This window comes from Gigantopelta aegis, chromosome 1 (assembly GCF_016097555.1).
Source record: "Gigantopelta aegis isolate Gae_Host chromosome 1, Gae_host_genome, whole genome shotgun sequence".
NCBI classification, from domain to species: Eukaryota; Metazoa; Mollusca; class Gastropoda; order Neomphalida; family Peltospiridae; genus Gigantopelta; species Gigantopelta aegis.
The window spans coordinates 29,759,419-29,785,648 of record NC_054699.1 but is presented as its reverse complement, the minus strand read 5'-3'; the positions used below and the strand labels follow the sequence as shown (position 1 = coordinate 29,785,648).

The 26,230-nt window shown below is 39.2% G+C and overlaps 1 protein-coding gene across 1 annotated transcript; it reads right to left on the bottom strand.

The window, feature by feature from the left end:
* Nucleotides 1-2,274: 2,274 nt before the first annotated feature.
* On the bottom strand, nt 2,275-25,261 carry LOC121373439 (U2 small nuclear ribonucleoprotein auxiliary factor 35 kDa subunit-related protein 2-like). Its single transcript, XM_041500100.1, has 10 exons — nt 25,147-25,261; nt 22,334-22,425; nt 20,781-20,953; nt 17,800-17,895; nt 14,477-14,515; nt 10,592-10,689; nt 9,260-9,366; nt 7,359-7,521; nt 4,396-4,505; nt 2,275-3,694 (listed from the first exon to the last, which is right to left on the bottom strand). Exons 1-10 carry the CDS (start codon nt 25,188-25,190, stop codon nt 2,733-2,735), a joined length of 1,884 nt encoding a protein of 627 aa, XP_041356034.1. The 5' UTR covers nt 25,191-25,261; the 3' UTR covers nt 2,275-2,732.
* Nucleotides 25,262-26,230: the final 969 nt, after the last annotated feature.

Genomic DNA, 26,230 nt, shown 5'->3' with positions numbered 1-26,230 from the left:
CTTTCGACCGACCGTTCAAAATTCCCTCAATCAAAATTGCGCACCCTTTTCTCTTTGGCATTTAACTGCTCCATTCAAATTCCATAGCACCACCACCACCCCCACCCGCCTGCTACCGATTTGATCGGGCTGCTGGTGCTCCCTTGCACATGCCAGTGCAGGCGGTCCCTCCTCTCCCCTCCCCCCACCTTTCCTGTCATGGACGGAGCCGGCTCTTGTGCCCACGACAGGCGTGCGCTACAACAGCTTGTTCTGAATGTGCACGTAAAACCCTATGACATGACATGACATATTCGTCCTACTTCAGTATGGTAACACAAATGTAAAACGATTACAAAAATCCACTCACGTGTCTGATCCACAAGTCATTGACGTAAAAATATAATTTAGTTGAAACTCAAACATAAAAATTGTTTTACGACAGAGATTTGAACCCACAATAATCTTATGAGACTCGTACACTTATCCATTGTACTATGATTTAGTGTTTTTCTCTTTGATGTCAACTGGGGTGTAACTGCAATACCATGGTATAACCGAAACTGTGCGGGTAACTGAAGTTAACTGCAGTTTTTAGGCCACGCCCCTCACAGACGCGTCAATCATGGTACAAAACTTATATCATTGGTTTTGATTCGTCTCGTGCCGCTGTCTAAATAGTTAACTCGTCTAAACCATGATATAACTATTACTTACACTACGAGGAAGGCTGCCGAAACCTCACTTTTTTCTAATGTCTTTCTAGCAGCTCGTGCAAATTGCAGAGTATAACAAACGGACATCTAATTTGCCGGACTAGTATTTCTGTTACTGCCATAGAAGGTATTTAATTCCGATAGGAATGCAAGTCCTAGGATAAAAAAACAAAACTTAAAAATAAACCAGGTATGAACGTCTGGGTAGCACTATGGTTCCTAAGCTATGGGGGTCCGATAACACTACTGTTCATAGGTCCTACGGACCTCTGTTCCCACGAACCTGCGTTGAATTTAGAATAGAATTGGTCGCTTGGAACCGTTGCCACGGTCTGCCAATAACATTCTGAATACAGCCAATTCTCTGTGCCACGTTCCAGACAAAAGACCTGTTTAAAAAGATGTTCACGAAATATAATACTACATTCGTGTTCAGTTACTATTCATATCGTTAAAAAGAAGGAAGGAAGGAAATGTTTTATTCAACGACGCATTTTATTTACGGTTATAGGGCGTAGGTCATATGGTTAAGGACCACACAGATACTGAGGGAGGAAACCCGCTGTCGCCACTTCATGGGCTACTCTTTCCGATTAGCAGCAAGAGATCTTTTATATGCACCATCTCATAGACAGGATAGCACATACCACGGACTTTGACTTACCACTGGGCTACGTCTCGCCCCTCAGATCGTTAAATGCGTCTTTAAACTAGTAAGATAAATGGTATCAAACGGCCATTCATTTTTTAAAATAAATTTTAAAAAAGAATATATTTGCCGTAAACACGTTAAAATATCTATAAATAAGCAGGGCTGTACCCTCCGGGGGGGGGGGGGGGGGGGAGAGAGAGAGAAGAGTTGCCTGAGAATCTCACTTTAAAAAAAGTGTTTCAATTGTTTATAAAAAGTAGTGACCCCCTCCCCCCCCCCCCCAAGGGATTTTGATCAGGGTACGGCCCTGATTAATCCCTTTAACGTAGATAGCGCTACCTATATCTCACCTTCCAACTTCGCTCAGATGATAATAAGTTTGTTTTGTTTAACACACACCACTAGAGCACATTGATTTACTAATCATCCGCTATTGGATATCAAACATTTGGTAATTGTGAACTAGCTACATTTTTTCAATTGGTAGTAAGGGATCTTTTACATGCACCGTCCCACTGACAGGATAGCACATACCACAGCCGTTGATATATAATACCAGTACTGGTGCACTGGTTGGGATGAGAAAACCCCCAATCACAGAATGGGTCCAGTGAGGTGGTTCGATCCTACGACGTAAGCACCTCAAGCGAGCACTCTACTGACTGAGCTGGATCCTGCCCCCTCGTTTAGATGAACAAAACCTAAGGCTTAATTACCGGTACGTTTCTTCGTTTTTTCCTCTTTTTTTTTTTTTTTTTTTAAATCAATAATTTCACAAAAAGGAGAAGTGTTGTAGAAACAACAAACTGTTTTATTATGTACAGTGCATTTGAAAGTTTGGGAGGGGCACTGTCAGTTCGATGATCGGGGGGAGGGGGAGGGGGTGCATGTGAAAATGTATGTAGCAATGCAATCAGCGTTACAATGATCAGACCAACTTGTTTATTAAAGATGCATCAAAGACACCGTCCAGACTTAATAAATGTATACACTTCTCTATCTCCAAGGTTTTTAAAACTCAATCCTCAAGGCTTTTAAAGTTCCATCCTTGAGGTTTTTAAAGCTCAATCTTTAAGGCATGTGATATTCATTCCTCAAGGCTTTTAAAGTTCAATCCGCAAGGCTTTCAAAACTGGGTCGTCAAATCATTTAGAGCATGATCCTCAAAGGTGTTTAAATCTCAATATTCAAGGCTTTTAAAGTTCAATCCCCAAGGCTTTTAAAACTCAATCTTCAAATCTCTTAGAGCACGATCCTCAAAGGTTTTTAAAATCTCAATACTCAAGGCTTTTAAAGTTCAATCCTCAAGGCTTTTAAATCTCAATACTCATGGATTTTAAATCTCATTCCTCGAAGCTTTTTTTATTGCTCAATCATCAAGGCTCTTAAATCTCAGCATCACCATCACCATCAGAGGTATGGTTTAAAACCTTCACCTCTTCAAAGTTTGTATCTGACTTATCTCTATGTTTATGTTTACGTCTTTTATGCTTGTGTCTTCTCTTAGTCTTTCTTCCATCACCATTCTTATATACATGCACATCTGCCGAACGCTCTTCTGAACTATCCGTGGAATCCGACACGTCATTCAAGTTTTCATTGGCCTGTGACTTTGTCCCGACTCTCGATTTTGACCTGGACTCTGACCTCGAGTGCTTCCGCTTTCTTAACTTGTGGTATGAGTTTCCCAAGGAGGACTCTCTTGAACGTGACCTGGCTCGATGAGGTGAATCGGATCTTGATCTTGACCTTGACCTCTTAGATCTAACTGGTGATCTGGACCTAGACTTCTTAGAAATAGTTGGTGACTTTGAACGTGACCTTTTAGATCTGGATCTAGATGGTGACTGTGACCTTTTAGATCTAGTTGGTGACCGAGACCTTTTAGATCTAGTTGGTGATCGTGACCTTGACCTCTTAGATCTAGTTGGTGACCTGGACCTCTTAGATCTAGTTGGTGATCGTGACCTTGACCTCTTAGATCTAGTTGGTGATCGTGACCTTGACCTCTTAGATCTAGTTGGTGACCTGGACCGTGATCGTGACCGTGACCTTCTTGAATGTGATCTGGAATAATTTGACATTGATCTTCGGTCTCTTGACCGGGATCCATTCCTCCGATGACGAGAACTGTAAGGTGACTTAGATCGTGACCGTGACCTTCTGTGATGATAGTCTCGGTTTTGTTGGTAATTTCTGTTATTATTTTGGTGATAAAATTGTCTGTTGTTATGCTGAGTATTCATGAAATCTCTATCTGCATCCCAGAATTCGTTGTCAGGGTTTCTGAACACATGAAGAAAGTTGCAGCGGTTACCCTTTGGACATTTTTTTCTGAAAAACAGAGCTGCAACAAAACAGAATATTCATTATTATTATTATTGTAATTTGCCGCTTTCCCACACACAGTACAGCATATATAGCCTTTGATATATAAGACATGCACATTCTCAAATATGGCTATTTGACACAGAGAGGAATGAGATATCCATTTTAAAATAAAAGCTGAACTGATCTTTAAAAAGCTGAAACCTCTACACTATACCTAAATTAAGATAATTTTTCAGCATGTCATATCAAATTCAGTCTACTTTGTAAAAATAATTTTACACAAAACAAGCTGAAATCAGGAAGGAAGGAGGGAAATGTTTTATATAACGATGCACTCAACACATTTTATTTACGGTTATAGGGCGTCAGACAAATGGTTAAGGACCACACAGATATTGAGAGAGGAAACCCACTGTCACCACTTCATGGGCTACTCTTTTTGATTAGCAGCAAGGGATCTTTTATATGCACCATCCCACAGACAGGGTAGTAAATACCATGGCTTTTGATATACCACTCACTGGAAAGAGACATATCCCAATGGAGGGAGAGAGAGAGAGAGAGAGAGAGAGAGAGAGAGAGAGAGAGAGAGAGAGATTCTGCCCAATGCCTAAATGAGCCACTTTATTTATTAATGGAATACATCTTGTTAAACAAAAAAGCCTACAGCATAACATGGTAAACATGGTAACAAAATACTTGAATAAGACATCTCACCACATATGGCAGACTTCCACTTGGCAATGTTGACAAATTCCCCTGAGATCTGTCGACCACCGTACCATCGGCCATTAAACTTCACCAGAGCCTCTTCTGTCTCAGATTCACTATAAAAAAAACCACACAAAAAACAAGCATTCTGAGAGTACTGCTAAAGCAATATAATATGTCCACTACTGGATGCACCAAATTTTCATATCTCCCAACTTCAAGGGCCATACAAGGTTCTGCCCAGGAGTTCTTGAGTGGTGGCAAGTTTTTCCCCACGATTTGGCAGCAAAAGACGGATGTGGCAGGAATTTTTTTTAATGCAGGCCCTCAGATGCAATCTGAGCAACTCATACAGTTTAAAATCTTGTGAATTTGTTCTGATTTTTAATGTAATTTTTTTCTATTTTCCTCTGATCCTTTTAATAACACCATATGATATGATATGATATCAACCTGCTTATAAATAATATATTTGTTGGTTTTATTTTGTGTGCTGATATGCTCAGCAAATACATGTATTAAAACAATAAAGAACAATAATAAAAAACTAGATCTATAGATCGAACTAAAATCTCGCGGCTTGGTAACTATTATCTGATATTCGTATACAGACCGCGGTTTCGACATTGTCGCCATGATCTAAAATTAGACAACAAACACGCTACATCAGTCAGACTGGTTTTTACACTAAGTTACGTTAAACGTATTGATAAGGTTGGGAACCAGTTAAACCGCTTGGCTATTTTCCCTTTGAACTTTGTAATCGTTAGGTTTTTATGAATTAAAAAAATAATAATATAACATCGATTGACATCGGAAATATTTTCCGTCAACCATGACGCACACAGATTTTATTTGGGAGTATTTTAGGTAAATATTGCGTCAAATACGCAGGATTTCTGTGTCATGTGGATGAAGCGCAGCAGTCGAGCAGACGACAGACGATAGGTCTCAGTGGTGGGCTCAAAACCAAGTAGGCCAGCTAGCTGTGAGATTTCAGCCTCATAAATTGAACAAAATGCGATTCATTTTAATCAAGACACTACTTATATTCCCATGGGATTGTTCTCACCTTAAGAACTTGTTTAACGGGCATAGGCCCGCTTGTTCATGAGATCGTTTCATGTCGTTTTATATCAGCTGGATCAGTGCATGCGCATGGAATAGCAGGTGATTGCAGCATCACTTGCAACCGTCTGAGATACTACAGTAAATGTAATGCACGTGGCATAGCCGGTTATGACGCGTGTTTGTTTAAAGTTGCGGAAAGTATGTCACAATTGATTTAAACTGTTTCATGGTGAAAATAAATAATTATTTAATGCCTGGTGATAAAAATAGTGGTGGTCGGAAAAAGCACTTCTTGAGCTTAGTTGTGGTCGGGCATGTCCGAGTGCTTGCAAGACCGACCAGTGCCAACCAGCGCGGGCAGAACGCTGCCATAACTAAGTGAAAAATGTGTAAACGACCATGAAATTCAAGCCTGTAACAGTTCATGATAAAGATATACACAAAATATCAGCTCAATATCTTGAGGCATTGCGGGAAGAAAAATCTGGAAATTTTGTTTTCACATCTCCTAAGTTCAAGGGCCATAACTCTATGAAAAATGGGTAAACTACCATGAAAGTCAAACCTAATTTGTAATAGTTCAGGATAAAGATATACACAAATTTTCATCTCAGTATCCTGAAGCATTGCAAAAAACAGTCTAGAAAACAAATGTTTGTATCTTCTATGTTCCAGGGCCATAACTCTGTCAAAATGGGTAAATCACCATTAAGGGAAGGAAGGAAATGTTTTATTTAACGACGCACTCAACACATTTTATTTACAGTTATATGGCGTCAGACATATGGTTAAGGACCACACAGATATTGAGAGAGGAAACCCACTGTCACCACTTCATGGGCTACTCTTTTCGATTGGTAGCAAGGGATCTTTTATATGCACCATCCCACAGACAGGATAGTACATACCGACCATGCATCAATCCAACGCTTTACCACTGGACTACGTCCTGCCCCCAAATCGCCATTGAAGTCAAACAAGATCTGTAACAGTGCACACCAAATATCAGCTCAATATCTCAAGGCATTGTGAAAAAGACATCTGGAAAACTATATGTGGGACAGAGGGACAGAGGGACAGACAGACAGACAGACAAACAGACAGACAGGATGGAGATGGCACAAGTAGAATTTTTCTAGAGAAGATGCAACTTTAAACAAAAAACGCACTTACAGTATTTCAAAGTGCAGTAAAATACACAATATATAGACAATATTTCCCAGTACCACCCAGCAGACACAAGATATTGCATCCCCTTTACAATAATGAAATAAATTCATCCTATATTAATCTTGTTAAAAGCTGGATTTTTGGTGAAGTTCAATAGGTGGATAGTGGGTGCAGGGCTTCTAGATTATGGTAGCCCCACTCCTTGGCTAGTGATATTCAATGTTTGGCTAGTAAATAACTACTACTGACATGCCCGACAGCTAGTGAAAAATAAATGTTGCAGTTAAGTCTATTTTGTAAATAAAAATATCCTGCCCCCACCTCAACCCCACCAATGTTAGTGTTTTTAAGCTCTATCTACCTCTTTAGGTGATTATTGCTATTATTTAGTAAAATTGTATTAACTTAAAGTAAAATAGGGCTAGTGAATTTTTAATTGTGGCTAGTAATGTTTTGTTAAATCACTGATCCCATGGCTAGTGGATTTTATAAAACTTCTAGATGCCCTTGGGTGGGTGGGCACGATATATAGACAATATTTCTTAGTACCACCCAGCTGACACAAGATATTGCATCCCCTCCACAATAATGAAATAAATTCATTATATATTAATCTGTTAAAAGCTGGAATTTTGGAGAAGTTCAATCGGTGGGTAGTGGGTGGGTGGGCACGATAAGTGATGAAATTTCCACCGATTCCCACAGCTAGAGTTAAGAGTTTCACTTACGTTCTGTACTGCACGTAAACGTTTCCGCGGAGATGCTGCTCACAGTTGCAGCACACCTTGAACTGGACAACCTTCCCGACCTTCTTGAACTCGGCCAGCACATCGTAGTAGAAGTCGACAAAGTTCTCGTACAGCTCGGTGTCGTCGTACTCCAGGGCAATATCTGAAGAAAAACAAGCATTCAGAGAGTACTGCTTCTTTCTTCTTTTAACTTATTTTCATGTTTAAATTCAATTAAGGTTCAAGTACGCGGTCCTGAGCACACACATCAGCTATCTGGGTTGTCTGGGGGCGCGGCCAAATGACCGATCCCTGAAGGTGCAAGTTATTTGGGGGGGGGGGCCAAATGACCCATCCCTGAAGGTGCAAGTTATTTGGGGGGGGGGGGGGGGGGGGGTCCGGAGGCAGGATTCAACGGTTATATGCCCGTCACTGTAACTCTCGCCATTAATCTGGATCCGTTAGTCTCGCTACAACTTTTACATTCAGTCGAGATGACAAGGTTATAAAAAAAAAAAAAACCCAAAACAGCCAAAATTATTGGGGGGCCCCAGGCCCCCCTTCCCCCACTTGCTACGGGCCTGGTGAGAGAGAAGAGGGTGTAGTGGTCTTACACCTACCCATTAAAACTCACTCTGGGTGGAAGCCGGTACTGGGCTGCGAACCCTGTACCTACCAGCCTTATGTCTGATGACTTAACCACGACACCACTGAGACCAGTGAGTACTGCTAAAGCAATACATATCTCCTACCGAACCCAACAAATTCAAGGGCCATATTTCTGTGAAAAGTAGGTAAATCATCATAAAAGTTACACTTGATCAGTAACAGTACATGATATAAAAAAATTCATATCAATATCTTCAGGCATTGCAAAACAAAAGTCTGGAAAACAAATTTTCATATCTCCTAAGTTTAAGGGCCATAACTCCGTCACAAAAAGGTAAATCACCATGAAAGTCAAACACGATCTATAACAGTACATGATAAAGCTATATACAAAATTTTAGGTCAATATCTCAAGGCTTTCTAAAAAAAACTTCCGGAAAACTATGTCTACTTCTGCTGAAGGGTTAGCCTTGCAAACTCAGGACAGTCTACTTCTGCTGAAGGGTTAGCCTTGCAAACTCAGGACAGTCTACTTCTGCTGAAGGGGTAGCCTTGCAAACTCAGGACAGTCTACTTCTGCTGAAGGGTTAGCCTTGCAAACTCAGGACAGTCTACTTCTGCTGAAGGGTTAGCCTTGCAAACTCAGGACAGTCTACTTCTGCTGAAGGGTTAGCCTTGCAAACTCAGGACAGTCTACTTCTGCTGAAGGGTTAGCCTTACAAACTCAGGACAGTCTACTTCTGCTGAAGGGTTAGCCTTGCAAACTCAGGACAGTCTACTTCTGCTAAAGGGTTAGCCTTGCAAACTCAGGACAGTCTACTTCTGCTGAAGGGTTAGCCTTGCAAACTCAGGACAGTCTACTTCTGCTGAAGGGTTAGCCTTGCAAACTCAGGACAGTCTACTTCTGCTGAAGGGTTAGCCTTGCAAACTCAGGACAGTCTACTTCTGCTGAAGGGTTAGCCTTACAAACTCAGGACAGTCTACTTCTGCTGAAGGGGTAGCCTTGCAAACTCAGGACAGTCTACTTCTGCTGAAGGGTTAGCCTTGCACACTCAGGACAGTCTACTTCTGCTGAAAGGTTAGCCTTGCAAACTCAGGACTGTCAACTTCTGCTGAAGGGTTAGACTTGCAAACTCAGGACAGTCTACCTCTCTTGAAGGGTTAGCCTTGCAAACTCAGGATAGTCTACTTCTGCTGAAGGGTTAGCTTTGCAAACTCAGGACAGTCTTTTCAATTGTAAAAGAAGATTCATCTCCCCTACAGTAATAAATTGTGTGGTCTCATGTACTGACCCGTTTCGTGTTCCTCATCCAGAGTCTGTTCCAGTCTGAAATTCACGAACATCCCCGGAAACAACAACGTGCAGCTACGTTCAGGGTGAGGGTGTGACCTTGAACACCTGTCAATCAACAGATACATAATGATTACTCAGAAAGCCTATCACGAATGAACCAATGTCTATTCAGTAATACAGAAACACACAGTTTTAAGGGAAATGCTTGTATTTAAGCCCATATGGTTTTCTGGTCCCTGTATGTAACAAGAATTCCATGGAATAAAATGTCTCGCTTACTATAAATTTCTGCGGTGCATTGTTTTCACTGACCTAGGACTTATAGTTTGTAAAAAAACTTATCTAAAGGCAAAACTTTAAATGTTAAACTTTAATGCAAAAGTTACAGCTGTTGTTGCCGCTTTAAGAAAAGTAATATCTATATTTCGGCTTTTTACTTTTATTTTTCTGCTTAAATTTAAGTAAAATGTTGGGAATGGTTTCTCTATGTAGTCTCCCTTAAATAGCACATGAAAATACGGTATCGGTGCAGACAAATATAAGCAGAATTAGCATAATTTTTATATAGGAAGAAATGATATTTATGCATGTTCACACTGGACGTGTAGAAAATACAATCAAGAATAATAAACTTTAATTACGTTTTTTGGAAATTAAAATGTCACTTTTTATTTTTAAGCCCAAGCATTAAAAATAGATAAAATCATTATTCTCCAAAAGGGGAATTTTTTTTTAGTTTAAATATATACTCTTCAAAATAAGTAGGGGAACCTGAAATATTAATGTTAATATCAACTATTAGACCGAACATACATTTTAACCACAGACATCCTAGTAAAGAACGTTCAGGTCTGTTTGTCAACACACCGAAACACATTCCATAGTTTGCACATGCATCAAGCAGTACACATTCTCGATTTTGACAATTTCCAGGAAGGTCCATTAATCACTGTGGAACATTACTTCTGTCAATCCTTTTCATTCTGTTGATCAAAGTTGTTATTGTTTTGTTGTTAGTCATTTTATTGTTTGAATTTGCGATTTACTGATTAAAAAAACGTTAACTTTCAATTTTCACTTCTGACCCCAATCATCCTTCAAGATGTTTGGTGGTCATAAAACCTACTGTAATACTGAACTACCGGTTGTAATGTTTACCCAATTAATTCACTATTATCATATAACCATTCTCCACAGCTATAATACCTTACAATATTTTGGCAATTGTAAATTCTTATTAGAGTTCCCCTACGTTTTTTTAAGAGTATATTTGAAATTAGTTGTAAGCAAAATGACTATCATTGTAAGCAATTGGACCAGCAACCATTACCTGTCTCCGAATCTACAGGCTGCAGTTTTCACAAAGAACGGACAGTTCTCTCGTTCCCTTCCAACAGGTGTTGAGATGATCGGATTGTGCCACATGTTCTGCAATAGAAAGAAAGAAATGTTTTATTTAACAACGCACTCAACACATTTCAGTTACAGTTATATGGCTTCAGACACATGGTTAAGGACCACACAGATTGTGAGAGGAAACCCGCTGTCGCCACTACATGGGCTACTCTTTCCGATTAGCAGCAAGGGATCTTTTATTTGCGCTTCCCACAGGCAGGATAGCACAAACCATGGCCTTTGTTGAACCAGCTATGGATCACTGGTCGGTGCAAGTGGTTTACACCCACCCATTGAGCCTTGCGGAGCACTCACTCAGGGTTTGGAGTCGGTATCTGGATTAAAAATCCCATGCCTCGACTGGGATCCGAACCTAGTACCTACCAGCCTGTAGACCGATGGCTTAACCACGACGCCACTGAGGCCGGTTGCTCTGCAATGGAGTAAGAAGGTAATGTTCTCACAACTAGGGCTTCCATGAGTCCAAAGTATTGGACTCTTGTACTCGGGGGTCAAACTCGACCCAGATTTGAGTATCCGACACTTACATTAGATGATGATGAGATTAAGGAATAAAGTAAAATAGCCTTGGCATAGGAAGTTTATATTTGCTTTATAATAGTGTAAAAGTGTGTAAATATAGAAGTGTGCCCCCCCCCCCCACTTTTTGGCACCTTCCAACGCACTGAATAGCATTATATGCATCTTAATTCTAGCCCTGAACATGGATGCGAAATCATGCCATTGTATTGCATTCCACACATTCGACTTTTGTTTCTCACCCCATGTCTACATAGCCTTATAATATATCCGGCGGCAAGCATATGGCAAAATGACGTAAAACATTTTTCAATAAATGAAAGTGCTCTTCCTGGCACGAGGTACTAGAGTCCTGTGAACGGACTCGAGTCTTGCTAGACTCGACCCGTGCCCAAGTACTCAAGTACCGAAGTACTTGTGGAGACCCTACTCACAACAGTTTAATGATTACCCGATTCATGTGCAGCTAGTCGAACGAGTGGCACATTTAGTCCGGGTGTGATACTACTCACAACAGTTTAATGATTACCCGATTCATGTGCAGCTAGTCGAAAGAGTGGCACATTTAGTCCGGGTGTGATACTACTCACAACAGTTTAATGATTACCCGATTCATGTGCAGCTAGTCGAACGAGTGGCACATTTAGTCCGGGTGTGATACTACTCACAACAGTTTAATGATTACCCGATTCATGTGCAGCTAGTCGAACGAGTGGCACATTTAGTCCGGGTGTGATACTACTCACAACAGTTTAATGATTACCCGATTCATGTGCAGCTAGTCGAACGAGTGGCACATTTAGTCCGGGTGTGATACTACTCACAACAGTTTAATGATTACCCGATTCATGTGCAGCTAGTCGAACGAGTGGCACATTTAGTCCGGGTGTGATACTACTCAGAAACAGTTTAATGATTACCCGATTCATGTGCAGCTAGTCGAACGAGTGGCACATTTAGTCCGGGTGTGATACTACTCAGAAACAGTTTAATGATTACCCGATTCATGTGCAGCTAGTCGAACGAGTGGCACATTTAGTCCGGGTGTGATACTACTCACAACAGTTTAATGATTACCCGATTCATGTGCAGCTAGTCGAACGAGTGGCACATTTAGTCCGGGTGTGATACTACTCAGAAACAGTTTAATGATTACCCGATTCATGTGCAGCTAGTCGAACGAGTGGCACATTTAGTCCGGGTGTGATACTACTCAGAAACAGTTTAATGATTACCCGATTCATGTGCAGCTAGTCGAACGAGTGGCACATTTAGTCCGGGTGTGATACTACTCAGAAACAGTTTAATGATTACCCGATTCATGTGCAGCTAGTCGAACGAGTGGCACATTTAGTCCGGGTGTGATACTACTCACAACAGTTTAATGATTACCCGATTCATGTGCAGCTAGTCGAACGAGTGGCACATTTAGTCCGGGTGTGATACTACTCACAACAGTTTAATGATTACCCGATTCATGTGCAGCTAGTCGAACGAGTGGCACATTTAGTCCGGGTGTGATACTACTCACAACAGTTTAATGATTACCCGATTCATGTGCAGCTAGTCGAACGAGTGGCACATTTAGTCCGGGTGTGATACTACTCACAACAGTTTAATGATTACCCGATTCATGTGCAGCTAGTCGAACGAGTGGCACATTTAGTCCGGGTGTGATACTACTCACAACAGTTTAATGATTACCCGATTCATGTGCAGCTAGTCGAACGAGTGGCACATTTAGTCCGGGTGTGATACTACTCAGAAACAGTTTAATGATCACCCGATTCATGTGCAGCTAGTCGAACGAGTGGCACATTTAGCCCGGGTGTGATACTACTCAGAAACAGTTTAATGATCACCCGATTCATGTGCAGCTAGTCGAACGAGTGGCACATGTAGTCCGGGTGTGATACTACTCAGAAACAGTTTAATGATTACCCGATTCATGTGCAGCTAGTCGAACGAGTGGCACATGTAGTCCGGGTGTGATACTACTCAGAAACAGTTTAATGATTACCCGATTCATGTGCAGCTAGTCGAACGAGTGGCACATTTAGCCCGGGTGTGATACTACTCAGAAACAGTTTAATGATTACCCGATTCATGTGCAGCTAGTCGAACGAGTGGCACATGTAGTCCGGGTGTGATACTACTCAGAAACAGTTTAATGATTACCCGATTCATGTGCAGCTAGTCGAACGAGTGGCACATTTAGTCCGGGTGTGATACTACTCACAACAGTTTAATGATTACCCGATTCATGTGCAGCTAGTCGAACGAGTGGCACATTTAGTCCGGGTGTGATACTACTCAGAAACAGTTTAATGATTACCCGATTCATGTGCAGCTAGTCGAACGAGTGGCACATTTAGTCCGGGTGTGATACTACTCACAACAGTTTAATGATTACCCGATTCATGTGCAGCTAGTCGAACGAGTGGCACATTTAGTCCGGGTGTGATACTACTCAGAAACAGTTTAATGATTACCCGATTCATGTGCAGCTAGTCGAACGAGTGGCACATTTAGTCCGGGTGTGATACTACTCACAACAGTTTAATGATTACCCGATTCATGTGCAGCTAGTCGAACGAGTGGCACATTTAGTCCGGGTGTGATACTACTCACAACAGTTTAATGATTACCCGATTCATGTGCAGCTAGTCGAACGAGTGGCACATTTAGTCCGGGTGTGATACTACTCAGAAACAGTTTAATGATTACCCGATTCATGTGCAGCTAGTCGAATGAGTGGCACATTTAGTCCGGGTGTGATACTACTCAGAAACAGTTTAATGATTACCCGATTCATGTGCAGCTAGTCGAACGAGTGGCACATTTAGTCCGGGTGTGATACTACTCAGAAACAGTTTGTTTACAGGTCTTCTAGAATTGTTTTTTAATCCACTAGCCACGGGATCACGGGAAATTTTACTAGCCAGGATTAAAAATTCACTAGCCCTACTTTACCTCAAGTTAATACAATTTGACTAAATAATAGTAATAATCAGATATGTCACCTAAAGAGATAGATAGAGCTTAAAAACACTAACATTGGGAGTTGGGGTGGAGTCAAGATATTCATATGTACAAAATAGACTTAACTGCAACATTTGACAAAGTTTGTTCACTAGACTTCGGGAATGGCAATAGTAGTTATTTACCAGCCCAACATTGAATAACACTAGCCATGGGAGTGGGGCTATCATAATCTAGAAGCCCTGGGTTCAGAAATACTTCTTAACTTGCATCAAATGAAACTACAAAATATACTTACAGATTTTTCATTAGATGTCGCCTGTTTCAGTAGTGCTTCCTACAATACACCATATGCAGCAACATAGAACAATCTGATAATACAGCTGATGAGGTTAAGAACTTTGCACATGTATACACAGAACACAAACAATATAAACAGTGACTCTTTAAATACACCACAGCAGATCTAAAGCAACATAGGCCAGTTAAAATTAAGAGATTTGGGTTTCAATTTGCTCTGAAATAAACTACCAGAGCGTTAATTTAGCAGGATTCCTTGCTTCTGCAAATCAAAGAATTTGAGTCAGAATCATAAGATTATGAAACAGACTCCCAAAATATCAATGTTACATAATTTTTAGGATTCTGGTGGATTCCTCCAATTTAATGACTGCCTACTAATAAAAGAACACTATGATTAAAAAAAAAATAAAAAAAAAATCCCGATCACATGAAAAAACAGACAGTACAATAAAATGTAAATACTAAAATCTTTATGGAAAATGCACAATATTTGACAACCACATAATTATTAGCTATTATCGGGATTGATGCTATTATTTGCCAAATCACTAATCACTAAATGTGCTAATTTGAAAATCAAATAAATACAAAAATATTTAATAGAGCCTTAAAGGCATACTGTCACAGGACCTTATTTCTCTAAAAATGGATAATAAATAAAAATTACATTAATTGTTGGAAACCAAATCTAGCTATCGCATCACCTTAACTGAACAATGATGGAGTGAAATCCATGTCAACCCTCTCGGCAATTTTAGTTTTTGTATTATGGACCATTGCCATAATTCAATTATTTTTACAAAATGTCATTAAAAAATGGAGTATGGTGGTTATAAAGATGGTTGAATAAAGTACATTTAGGGACAAATCAAATTATTTTTGTTCAGGTAATACTTTGTTACATCATTAAATAGGTCAGTTGTCTGTGACGGTATGCCTTTAATTATGTTATATTTTGTGTAGCGAACCAAAACTTGAATTTGGCTACAGAGTTTTGTTTATCAAATTTACTAAATTGCTACGAATTGTTCAGTTCAAGCGTAAACCTTACATTATCATAATTGTCTTAAATTTGATGGCACATGCATGTACCTTTAATTTGATAATTTTCAAGTTCCCCGTCAACCGTTTACTTTTATAATATGGACTAATAATTAATATACAAACTAAAGGAAGAAAGCAACATATTTAACAAAGGACATGTTTATAGTAGAATGTCGAATTTCATCTTACAGAATTTACACTAATCTCTAACAGGTAAATTAAATCATCAAAATGTGTGTGTGTATGTGTCTGTGTGTGTCTGTGTCTCTGTGTGTTTGTGTTTGTGTGTGTATGTGCGTGCATGCGTGTGTGTGTGTGGGGGGGGGGGACATTATCTGGGCTAGCTCTGGCACTCGTCAAATTCACCAAATTTTAAAAACAAATTACAAAATATATTTTCATTTTACAAAATAATTTCATGTAATAATTGAAAACAATTTATTGGAATCCCCCCCCCCCCCTCCCCCAAGGTTTCTTTCTTTTTTTTAATTTAAGTTTAGCTGATCATCCCTAGCTAGCCATGATTACAACATTATACTATTTGACAACTAAGTGATTGTCAAAAACGTACAGTTTCTGTATTAACATAATTTTAGCCATACCCTGAAATTTAAGCAAAATGCTTGCATGGTTGCTTATGACAAGACACACTAAAGGTATATGAATATGTAAGTTTGTCCAAAAGATACATTCTTTGCAAACGACCTGACGAGCTTGGTGAAGAGATGACACATAATGTTAGCTGAGTTAAGGTAAAAAACCAAACATCTACATGTACACACACAATGTTCAAAACACAAAGCATCAGACTCTTCATCATCTAATGTTGAATGGACAATAAATGGAATGAAGGCCTTTTGTTTTGAAATATGCAGAGTGAAAAACAGCCTGCTTAGATAAAACAGTTTACTTATTCTGTGGCTGTCTTACATGTAGGTTTTTATGTGTGTATAAGTTTCTTATCATTCGCAATCTACATCGAGTCACAAAATTCATAACAGCATGCACAGATACACACACACACAGAGACACACAAACACACTTTTGAATATAGGAACATGAAATAGCCGACAATGTAGTTTTATATTAATCTTGCGATAAACAAATACATTATACACCATATTTCTGTAGGCGCATTAATTCTGTCTACGCGGGTATGAGTGATTGCTTTTTAATCCTAAAAGCTTGAACATTGCAAGCAAACAACCTCTCTCCATCTCAGAGCTGTCCTTGGTTTTTGAAAATTATAGGCGAGTGGAAAATCACTCTCCAGAAAAAATAAAATAGGCAGTGTAGCTCCAATTGGATTTTGACTGGTGCGTCTACAAAATTGTCTATTAAACCAGTATTTCCCGATTTGTTCAACAAACAGAAATACCATTTTAACGACTGCATGGAAGCCACTGCCATGTTTTTAATTTTTATTGTTTTAATAAAAGGACCTTCCTATCAGCTAAATGAGCTATGAAAACTGTTGATTTTTGTAAATAGTGGAAATTAATATACCCATCTATTTAACGTGCACCATTTGTTGAGTGTAACGTGCGCTGTTTTTCACACTCATCAGATTGAAATTACGTGCGCTGTATGAGCGTGATCACACCCGCATACTTTAAAAAGCAAGGTCTGAAAACTGGTCAACTAAACAGATCCATTGATAAATGGTGGATTGTGGTGGGGGGTGGGGGGTTTGTTGGTAAGTTAGTTTTATTTTGGAAGCTACCCCCTTGACAGGGAACACTTCCCTGTTTTCAGAGATCAGTCTCAACAATAGTCTCCGACATTTTTGATGATATATCCTGACAAAATGTCTTGGAAAGAAGATTTCCAAGACTTTGTAAATATACTGTTGGGTTAAATTTGTATAGATATATGTAGTTTTAGTTAGCTTGTAACAGTTTGTATTGTTTATCAACACCACTAGAACATCTCGATTTATTAATCATCGCATATTGGGGTGTCAAACATTTGGTAATTCTGACATATAGTCTGCAGAGAAAACCTTCTAAATTTGTCCATTAATAGCATGGGATCTTTATCCCATACACAGGACAGCACATACCATGGCCTTTCATATACCATTTGTGGGGCATTGGATGGGACAGAGGGGAAAGGGAGAAATCCTGAGAATGGGTCCACTGAGGAACTTTGATCCTATGGCTCAAAACTACTCAGGCCAGCGCTCTACCGACAGATAGATACCACCCCTAACCGACTTGTATGTCTACATCTAAAAACACAGCTCGTCCAGGATATGGTGGATCTCCCTGTCACCTGTTTCTCCTTCTTCTCCTGATCTAATTTGGATCTTTTCTCCAGTTCTTCTTTTTCTTTCTTCTCCCGTTCCTCCCATTCTTCCCTTATTTTTTTCTGTCGAAAAAAAGAAAAAAGAAAGAAAAATGAATCAAATGTTTTGTGTACAGTGAAATGTGAACAATTTCTAAAACTGCAATATTATTAGTTATCCAGAGCTTGAATGTAATCAGTTAATGACAGAAATTGTGACATGAATTGTCATAAGTGAATTGCCTAAGTAAGGGGCATTACCGATGGTTAAGTTCCGTCACTGGATAAAAATCGTTGTCATCGTTTGAGGTGATATTTTTGCTTTTTTAGGGAATATTTCATTCAGTATAGCGTCGCGATTCGCTACGCAGGTTTGAGAGATCACTACACAATTTTACAAGATTAAACAGTAGTTGCTAATCAATATTCAACTGACTAGAAATATTGGTAATCTAAATTTTTAAAACAAAGTGTTCCCTGTTTTTAAGTTATGTTTATTTGTTGCAAAATTTACTGGTTTAAAATGGGTGTAGGTGCAAAATGTAGGCTCAAAACTGCTGCAGGTGACATTTTGCCTCTGGCAAAAACATTTTAAAGGAGAGAACAATTAAGGCATTTGGCCTGGTATGCATATTCAACGATATATAATGCACATTATTGCTTAATATCAACACATATAATCGTATAGTTAATTAATAAAACGGTTAAATGTGACGACTATTATATCTAACGGGCGCAGCCATTTTGTACCATCTCAGTGAGTACGCCCTCTGGCGAGCTGGTGGTTACGTAATACTTAATGCGTCACGTCAGGAATGAGCCTTAGAACTAGAGAAACACAATCTACCTGGTTTTTGCGGGATGATAAATAGTCATACATTGCAATGTTCTGTAATAATACACATCCCAGTAAGCCAACAGTAAGTATATCCAGCACTATATATATTATTTTTCAATACAAATAAAATACCATTGTCAAAGTGGCTACACAACAAGTCGAAACAATTAACAATGTTTTGCCCATGCATTAACCTACGTACTGAAATGATACACGGAATGTTTTCTTAGTTAATTGGTCTATGCTGTTAGTTGCTTCTACCTTTGATTCCTGATTGGCAGGTGTGTATTTGATTGGTAACCAGACGAGCCAATTAATTGACGCTGTCTAGACACAAAAATACATACCGGTATTGTGGAATATTACCTGTCACCCCTAAAATTGTAATGGACATGGTTTATTACTGTAAATAGTTCTGCAAAACTATTGATTAAGTAGACTTTTCCATCTAAAACCACAGAACTGACCAATTACGTAGTCCCAAAGAAAATAAAATTATCACTTGGGTATCGTGGGTTGTCGTTTTTGCTCCAACGTAGCATATCAATAGGCGTAATAGTGTACAGTTTTCCTTTTGGATTATTAAACAGAGAAAAACACTATAACCCCATTTTGTTCCGTTAATGCAACTTGAAATATATTTAGTTAAATTGTTTATTATATTATTACGTCATTTATGCTGTTTTACAAGTCAGGTTGATCAAAGAGAAGCACCGTGTCGAAAATTACTGCTTTTGTTTACACTGTACATACAGGAGATGGTCAGGAGCTGACGTCACTTCGCTCCAAGCTATCCCACCGGACGTCACAAAAACGAAACAAAATGGCTGCCCCCAGTTAGCAGGAATAATCATGATTTTTTATTAACTCTAAAATTACGCGTTTTTCATTTGCTAAAGTGTCAGTATGTGTTGGTGGTCCGGGTATGCATCTTTCCAACACATAAGGCTCTTGTTGGAGTTGACCCTACCTTTAACAATTGCTGTAAGTAACAGGTTGTTACATTCGAGCCATGTTAGTATTACATTTAGTGATATGTAAAGTGGTGTTTGGTCTCTGAATGTGATTCAGATTCAGGGATGTGATTTGAGCTGGAACAAAAAAACTTACCACTCAACTTCTTTAATCCCCAAGTTGAACAAAGGCTATCAAATAGCATATCCTGGATTGGACGAAACTGGACAATCGCAACAAAGCTGACGAAATCCAGCCACGGGAATGTACTACGCGTGAATACTACTTGCGATCGTGTGATACTACAACTAAAAGGTGCATCATTTTTTTTTTTTTGGAAAGGGGGGGGGGGGGGGGGGGGGATGTTTTTTTTAGACACAATGGAAAAGGTGGACCACAAAAGCTTGATTTGTAAAACATTTTGCACTACATTACTCCTGAAGAAACTGTATCAACTGTCACATTGTTCTGATTCTGATGGAACCGCCACTATGACAATGTTCTAATCATGAAACTCTTCTGATCACAGAATAGAAATGAAAGGAATATTTGTTTAACGACACCTCAGCCCATTTTAAACTCAGACTAATTTATACTCTTCAAAAAAAGTTGCAGAACTTTAATAAGAATTTACAATTGCCAAAATTTTAAGGTATATTAGCTGTGGGGAATGGTTATATTATAATAGTGAATTAATTGGGCTAACATTACAACTGGTAGTTCAGTATTACAGCAGGTTGTATGACCACCAAAAAATTTGAAGGACGATTGGGGTCAAAAGTGAAATTTGACATTTTTTTATCAGTAAATCGCAAATTCAAACAATAGAAATGACTAAAGACAAAACAATAACAACTGTATGATCAAGAAAATGAAAAAGATTGACACAAATAATGTTCCACAGTGATTAATCGATCTTCTTGGAAATTGTCAAAATCGAGAATGAGTGTATGGGGCAACTGCGTGATGCATGTGCAAACTATGGAATGTGTTTCGGTGTGTTGATAAACAGACCTGAACATTCTTTACTAGGATGTCTGTGGTCAAAACATATGTTCGTTCTAATAGTTGATATTAACATTAATATTTCAGGTTCCCCTACTGTTTTTTTAAGAGTATATATCAAAGACATGGTTATTTTGATTATGGTTCTCTGTTCTCATCTTTGTAAATTTACCTCTTGTTCTAGTCGTCGCTGCTTCTCTTGTTCCAGCCGCTCCTGTTTGAGTTTCCATTCTCTCTGTGCAGCCAGTTCGCGCTGCCACCACAGCTGATGTCGCTGCTGTTGCTGCATCTCATCTTCTTTGTTCTCACCCTCCTCCTCCGTACCGGCAGCATCACAGTCATCATCTATTGGGGGAAAAAAGATGTTAGTGGAATATTAAATTTAAAATGATAATTTAGTATATATACATGTGGCTTCAATCTTAATGTTATGGGGAAAAAAGTATGACAAGGTGCTAACTAATTAATAATAAAAAGATCAAACAAACAATATATTTGTATAGGTACAAGTACATTACTGTATAACACTCACCCACCCACCCACCCCACCCCCTAAAAAAAAAACCCCAAAAAAAACAACAAACAAACAAACAAAAAACAAATTAAAACAAAAACAAAGAAACCCCCAGAAAAAAACAATAATGGGGAAGGTGTGTGTGTGTGTGTGTGTGTGTGTTTGCGTTAAAGGGACAGACCCTAGTTTTTAAACACTAAGGCATATTTTTCACTATTAGAGCTGTTTACGAACACTGAAATCAAACATTACTTATATTTCATTGTTTAGATTATACATTTCCGTTCAACCGAAGTATTTCTGGTCATCCTGGTGTTTATAATACCACAAAATGCATTTTTCATCTTTTAAAAACACATGTGCGTTTGAGAAGTAATGATTATTGAGTCATGTTTTAGTCTATTGTTAACAGTATTTCAACATCACAGACTCTTGTTTCACTCTACTGTATCCAAATTTGTTACACGTTTATAAATAACCTAACTTAGTGTCCATTTTTACAGGTTGAAACTAGGATCTAGGTGAAAAATATGTTTTAGTGTTTAAAAACTAGGGTCTATCCCTTTAAGACAATATAAGTTTCAAAAAAATTAAATTTGATTAAAAAAATATTATGCATGGTCACTAAAGAACAAGGTACACATATATTCAATAGGTATTCAAGACAAGATATGTATACAGGTATTTAACAAAACCTTTTAACAGTCAAACCCTTCCCCTCCCCATAAGTGTGTACTCAAAATATTTAATCCTGGCCAGAGAAATGTACTTTTTTTTACTGAAAGTTGGCTCAAGTCACCAAACTGCTAAAAGCTGAAGTTGCTGAACATTTTGTACCTAATATCTGATCTGGTTTTAAAAACAAAATTACACATGTATACAAGGTGTCAAAATACCCACCTTCATATTACTTACTTAGCACATTTTGGTTCTAAATTTTTTCAACTATATTTACTTTCCTTTAAAATCCACCCACTAAATTATAGAATATAAATATTAAATCCATTTTTTGCAACCAGCACTATATATATTTAGTTCCCCACATGAAAATACAGATATATATGTACATATATATTACTAAATTATCGAAAAATGCAATGCTAAAAACATTTTTAAAACCCATGCCAATGTTTTACATACATGTACAGTACATGTATTTCTCAAAATGTAATCTGATAAAAACATATTTTAATACAAAATAATATAAAAACCATGTTCAAAATTCTGCTGCCTATTTCGAGCTGCTTCTTGTCTACGTGTTCGTCTTTTCTCCTTCTTTAGCAAAGATTTCCACTTCCTGTGACTGGAAAAAAAATAGAGAGAAATATTTACTAGTATATTAGTATTACATGTTTGATCAATGGCTCAGCATATTTAATATTTATAAATATCTAACACAGTCAATATCTGTGGTGCCATATTCGTCCACTTATATGATAAAGATAGTAACATAATAATTAATATCATATATACTCTTCAAAAGAAGAAACGCAAAACCACATTGTCGTAACATTTGGAGAATTGATTTAATTATTGAATGGTGAGTCCGATAATTACCAAATGTTGCAGGATTGTTCACAATTCACTCTAGTCCATTGTGAGTAAGTGATAGGACACACCACCACGGTCACGGTCATCTGGAGTCAATACCGGGTGTGGCCTCCACGTGTGTTGACAACTGCCTGGCACCGCCTGCCCATTGAAGCAACCAGAGTACGGATGACGTCCCGGGGGATGGTGGCCCACTCGGCCTGCAAGGCTGCTGCCAGCTCGGGCAGGGTCTGGGGCTGTGGTTGTCTCTGTCGGAGGCGTCGGTCCAACTCGTCCCATAGATGCTCAATTGGGTTCAAATCCGGTGATATCGATGGCCAAGGAAGGACATTAATGTTGTTGTTCTGTAGGAAAGCCGTTGTGAGACGTGCTGTGTGAGGCCTGGCGTTGTCATGTTGGAACACTGCGTTGGCGTTGGCCATAACTGGAACGATGTGTGGCCGGAGGATCTGGTCAATGTAGCCCTGTGCATTCAGGTTGCCCTGCACGTGGACCAGGTCAGTTCTGCCAGTGTGTGAGATGGCTGCCCACACCATGACACTACCCCCGCCGAATCTGTCCACTTCCTGCACGCAGTTTGCCGCATAACGTTCACCACGACGCCTATACACGCGACATCTTCCATCATGACGTCGGAGCAGAAATCGGGACTCGTCACTGAACCACACCTGTCTCCATCACAGTTGAGGCCATTGTCGATGAATCTGGCATCACTGCAGTCGGAGTCGACGGTGTTGTGGTGTTTAAGATGACACCTCGAACTGGACGTCTGGCACGAATTCCTACCTCACGTAGGCGGTTCCCGTACGGTCTGGTCGGATATCCTGCGCAAACCTGGTATTGCTGCGGCTGTGGAGGTGGCAGTAGTCAATCGTTCCCGAAGGTGGCGTACCCGGATGTAGCGGTCCTGCCCGGGGGTAGTGACCCGTGGTCGACCGGATCTAGGGAGGTCACGTGTTGATCCATGTTGCTGGTAACGGTCCCACAGTCTGGAGATGGTGCTTGGGGACACATGGAATGCCCTGGCAACGGCCGTTCTGGATTCGCCTGCGTCTAGTCGGCCGATGGCATTGTTTCTCTGCGGTTCACTGAGACGTGGCATGTCCTGGATTGTCAACTGTCGGCCAGATACAGAGGCCAGGCAAGCGAACACCCTGCACTTTTATACTGTCGGTGTTCATGTTGCACGTGCAGACAATGCACGTGCAGTGGTGACATGGTTTGCACGTGGCTGCGTTTTTGCGAATATTCACATTTTGGAACTTTATTGTACAGTAGCTGCGTTTTATCGAATGTAACCGTGGGAATGTGTTTGGGACATGCAATGACCTTATATTCACAAAGCATGAACCGGTAGGAAACATAAAATCGGAGTTATAACCCATTTGTACCCTTTTGCGTTTCTGTTTTTTGAAGAGTATATATATGCATGTTCCCCATTAGAATTTAGATGTTTTAAATGCTCTTGCTATCATAGACAAGAACAACCTGGTTTTATTAGAAGAAGAGTAAACAAGATCTCTGCAAAACTGAATGACTGGAAGATTGAAAGCTACATGTATGTCAAGAGTTAGCACTTCCATTAAAAAGAAAATGGATCAACAAGCAAGAATTTTGAACAATTCATCGGCAAACTATGTCACAAGCACTCGCTGCTACATACACAGTAGATCTATATGACTCCTGGGAAAATGGGAGCGAGACATAGCCCAGTGGTAAAGCGCTCGTTTGATGCGTGGTTGGTTTGGTATCGATCCCTGTCAGTGGGACCATGATTGGGCTATTTCTTGCTCCAGCCAGTGCACCACGACTGGTACACCAAAGGTTGTGGTATGTGCTATTCTGTCTATGGAATGGTGCATATAAAAGATCCTTTGCTTTTAATCAAAAAGAGTATCACATGAAGTGGTGCCAGCTGGTTTCCTCCCTCAATATATATGTGGTCCTTAACCATATGTCCTTAACCATATAATTATAAATAAAATGTGTTGAATGTGTCATTAAGTAAACAATTTCTTTCCTTGGAACATTTTGTTCAGTATCATGTTGCGATTAGCTATGCAAGTTTCAGAGATCTCTACACAAGTTTAAAACATTAAACATTGAAACATTAAACAGTACATGTAGTTTCTATTAAATTTTCAATTGAATAGAAACATAGCTAATGGAAATTTTCAAACCAAAATCTGAAAATGTTCCCTGGAATCGGAGACGGAGGTTAAACTGTATTGAGAGCTAATGCTTAATTCAACACTGTGTTAATTATACCAACCCACAAAAGAATGGGATGATGGTATGGATCGAACTCTTACAAATGAGTATCAACTCAAGTCTACTGTCAATAATTCGCTAAATGATCAAACGATTGAAACTGGGTAGTGAGACCATAACCTAAAATTGCATAAATGAACGCCGATGTTGTGGCTTTTATATGTCTATTAAAAATAGTAAATAAAATATATCGTTACAGTACCTTAGTTTGGATGACTCTGGTGCAGAAACGACTTCACCAACCATACCGCATTTCTCAAAATTATATTTTGAAACAAAAAATGAGAGCTTTAGTTACTTGAAGAAGTAGACTGGTAATAATTCAGGGCTAAAAAAGCGTTAGTAGTTACCTTTTCCTAAATGAACGCAAGACAGTTGTGTACCAGTGTACAGCATTGGTAAGTTAAATATTAAGTTAATAAGTGAGTTTGAGTTATTGGCTACATTAGAGTTTATAGTTTCGTCAAATGATGAATTTGTATTGTGAAATTATGATTGAATAAAGAAGAAAATTGCTTCTCAATTAATAAAATTGATGAAGTTTCCTGATGGATTGAGAGGTGGGAATGAGAGCCGATAGTAAAATTCAAATCATTTACTTTATATGCCCAATATGGATCATATAACAGGCCCGTAGGACGGATTTTCAAAGTGTGTGAGTGTGTGTGTGTGTGTGGGGGGGGGGGGGGGGGGGGGGGCTCATTTTTATGGTTCTATCGTCAGGTTTCTGTATTAGCATTATAAGACATTTTGAAGTCCCGAAATAAAAAATGGCGAAAAAAGCCCCCTAGTTGGGGTTCTTCTCTTTTACTTTTCTTCTTACGTGAAACAAAACTAAAATTATTTCCATCAAACATTTTGTTTGGGACGGACTATATAATGGTCAGAATATGTAGGTTTTTAACTAATAAGAACTGTATTAACGCGCCCATGTCCGTAGGGTTCAGGCACGCCTACCCCGGACTCAATCTCTGACTCCGCCAGTAGGTTATGTAACTAAGGGGACGGAGTGGATGGGGGTGGCGCTTATATATTATAATTAATACGCCTCATTGTTGGGAAAGAAAGAAACAAAAAACAATATCTGTTATATGATTAGTGAAAAAAAAAAATGCCTGTAGCCCGAGTACTCCGACCATTAGGCTCAAAACACAGCCATAAAATTTTGACGTCTAGTGTATTGTGACATCTGGGTCTGTAACTGATACGTGTTATCAAATTAATGTGTTCATATCTTTAGATAAATTTACTTCTATAAACATCAACTATAAGTATGAGAAATGAGT

Coding starts and splice junctions, on each gene's coding strand:
- LOC121373439 (XM_041500100.1), bottom strand. CDS start 25,190: ATGGTTGGTGAAGTCGTTTCTGCACCAGAGTCATCCAAACTAAG. Junction 14,516..17,799: donor AGGAGAAGAAGGAGAAACAG/GTGACAGGGAGA, acceptor GGTGTATTGTAG/GAAGCACTACTGAAACAGGC. Junction 7,522..9,259: donor GGATGAGGAACACGAAACGG/GTCAGTACATGA, acceptor GTTTTTCTTCAG/ATATTGCCCTGGAGTACGAC.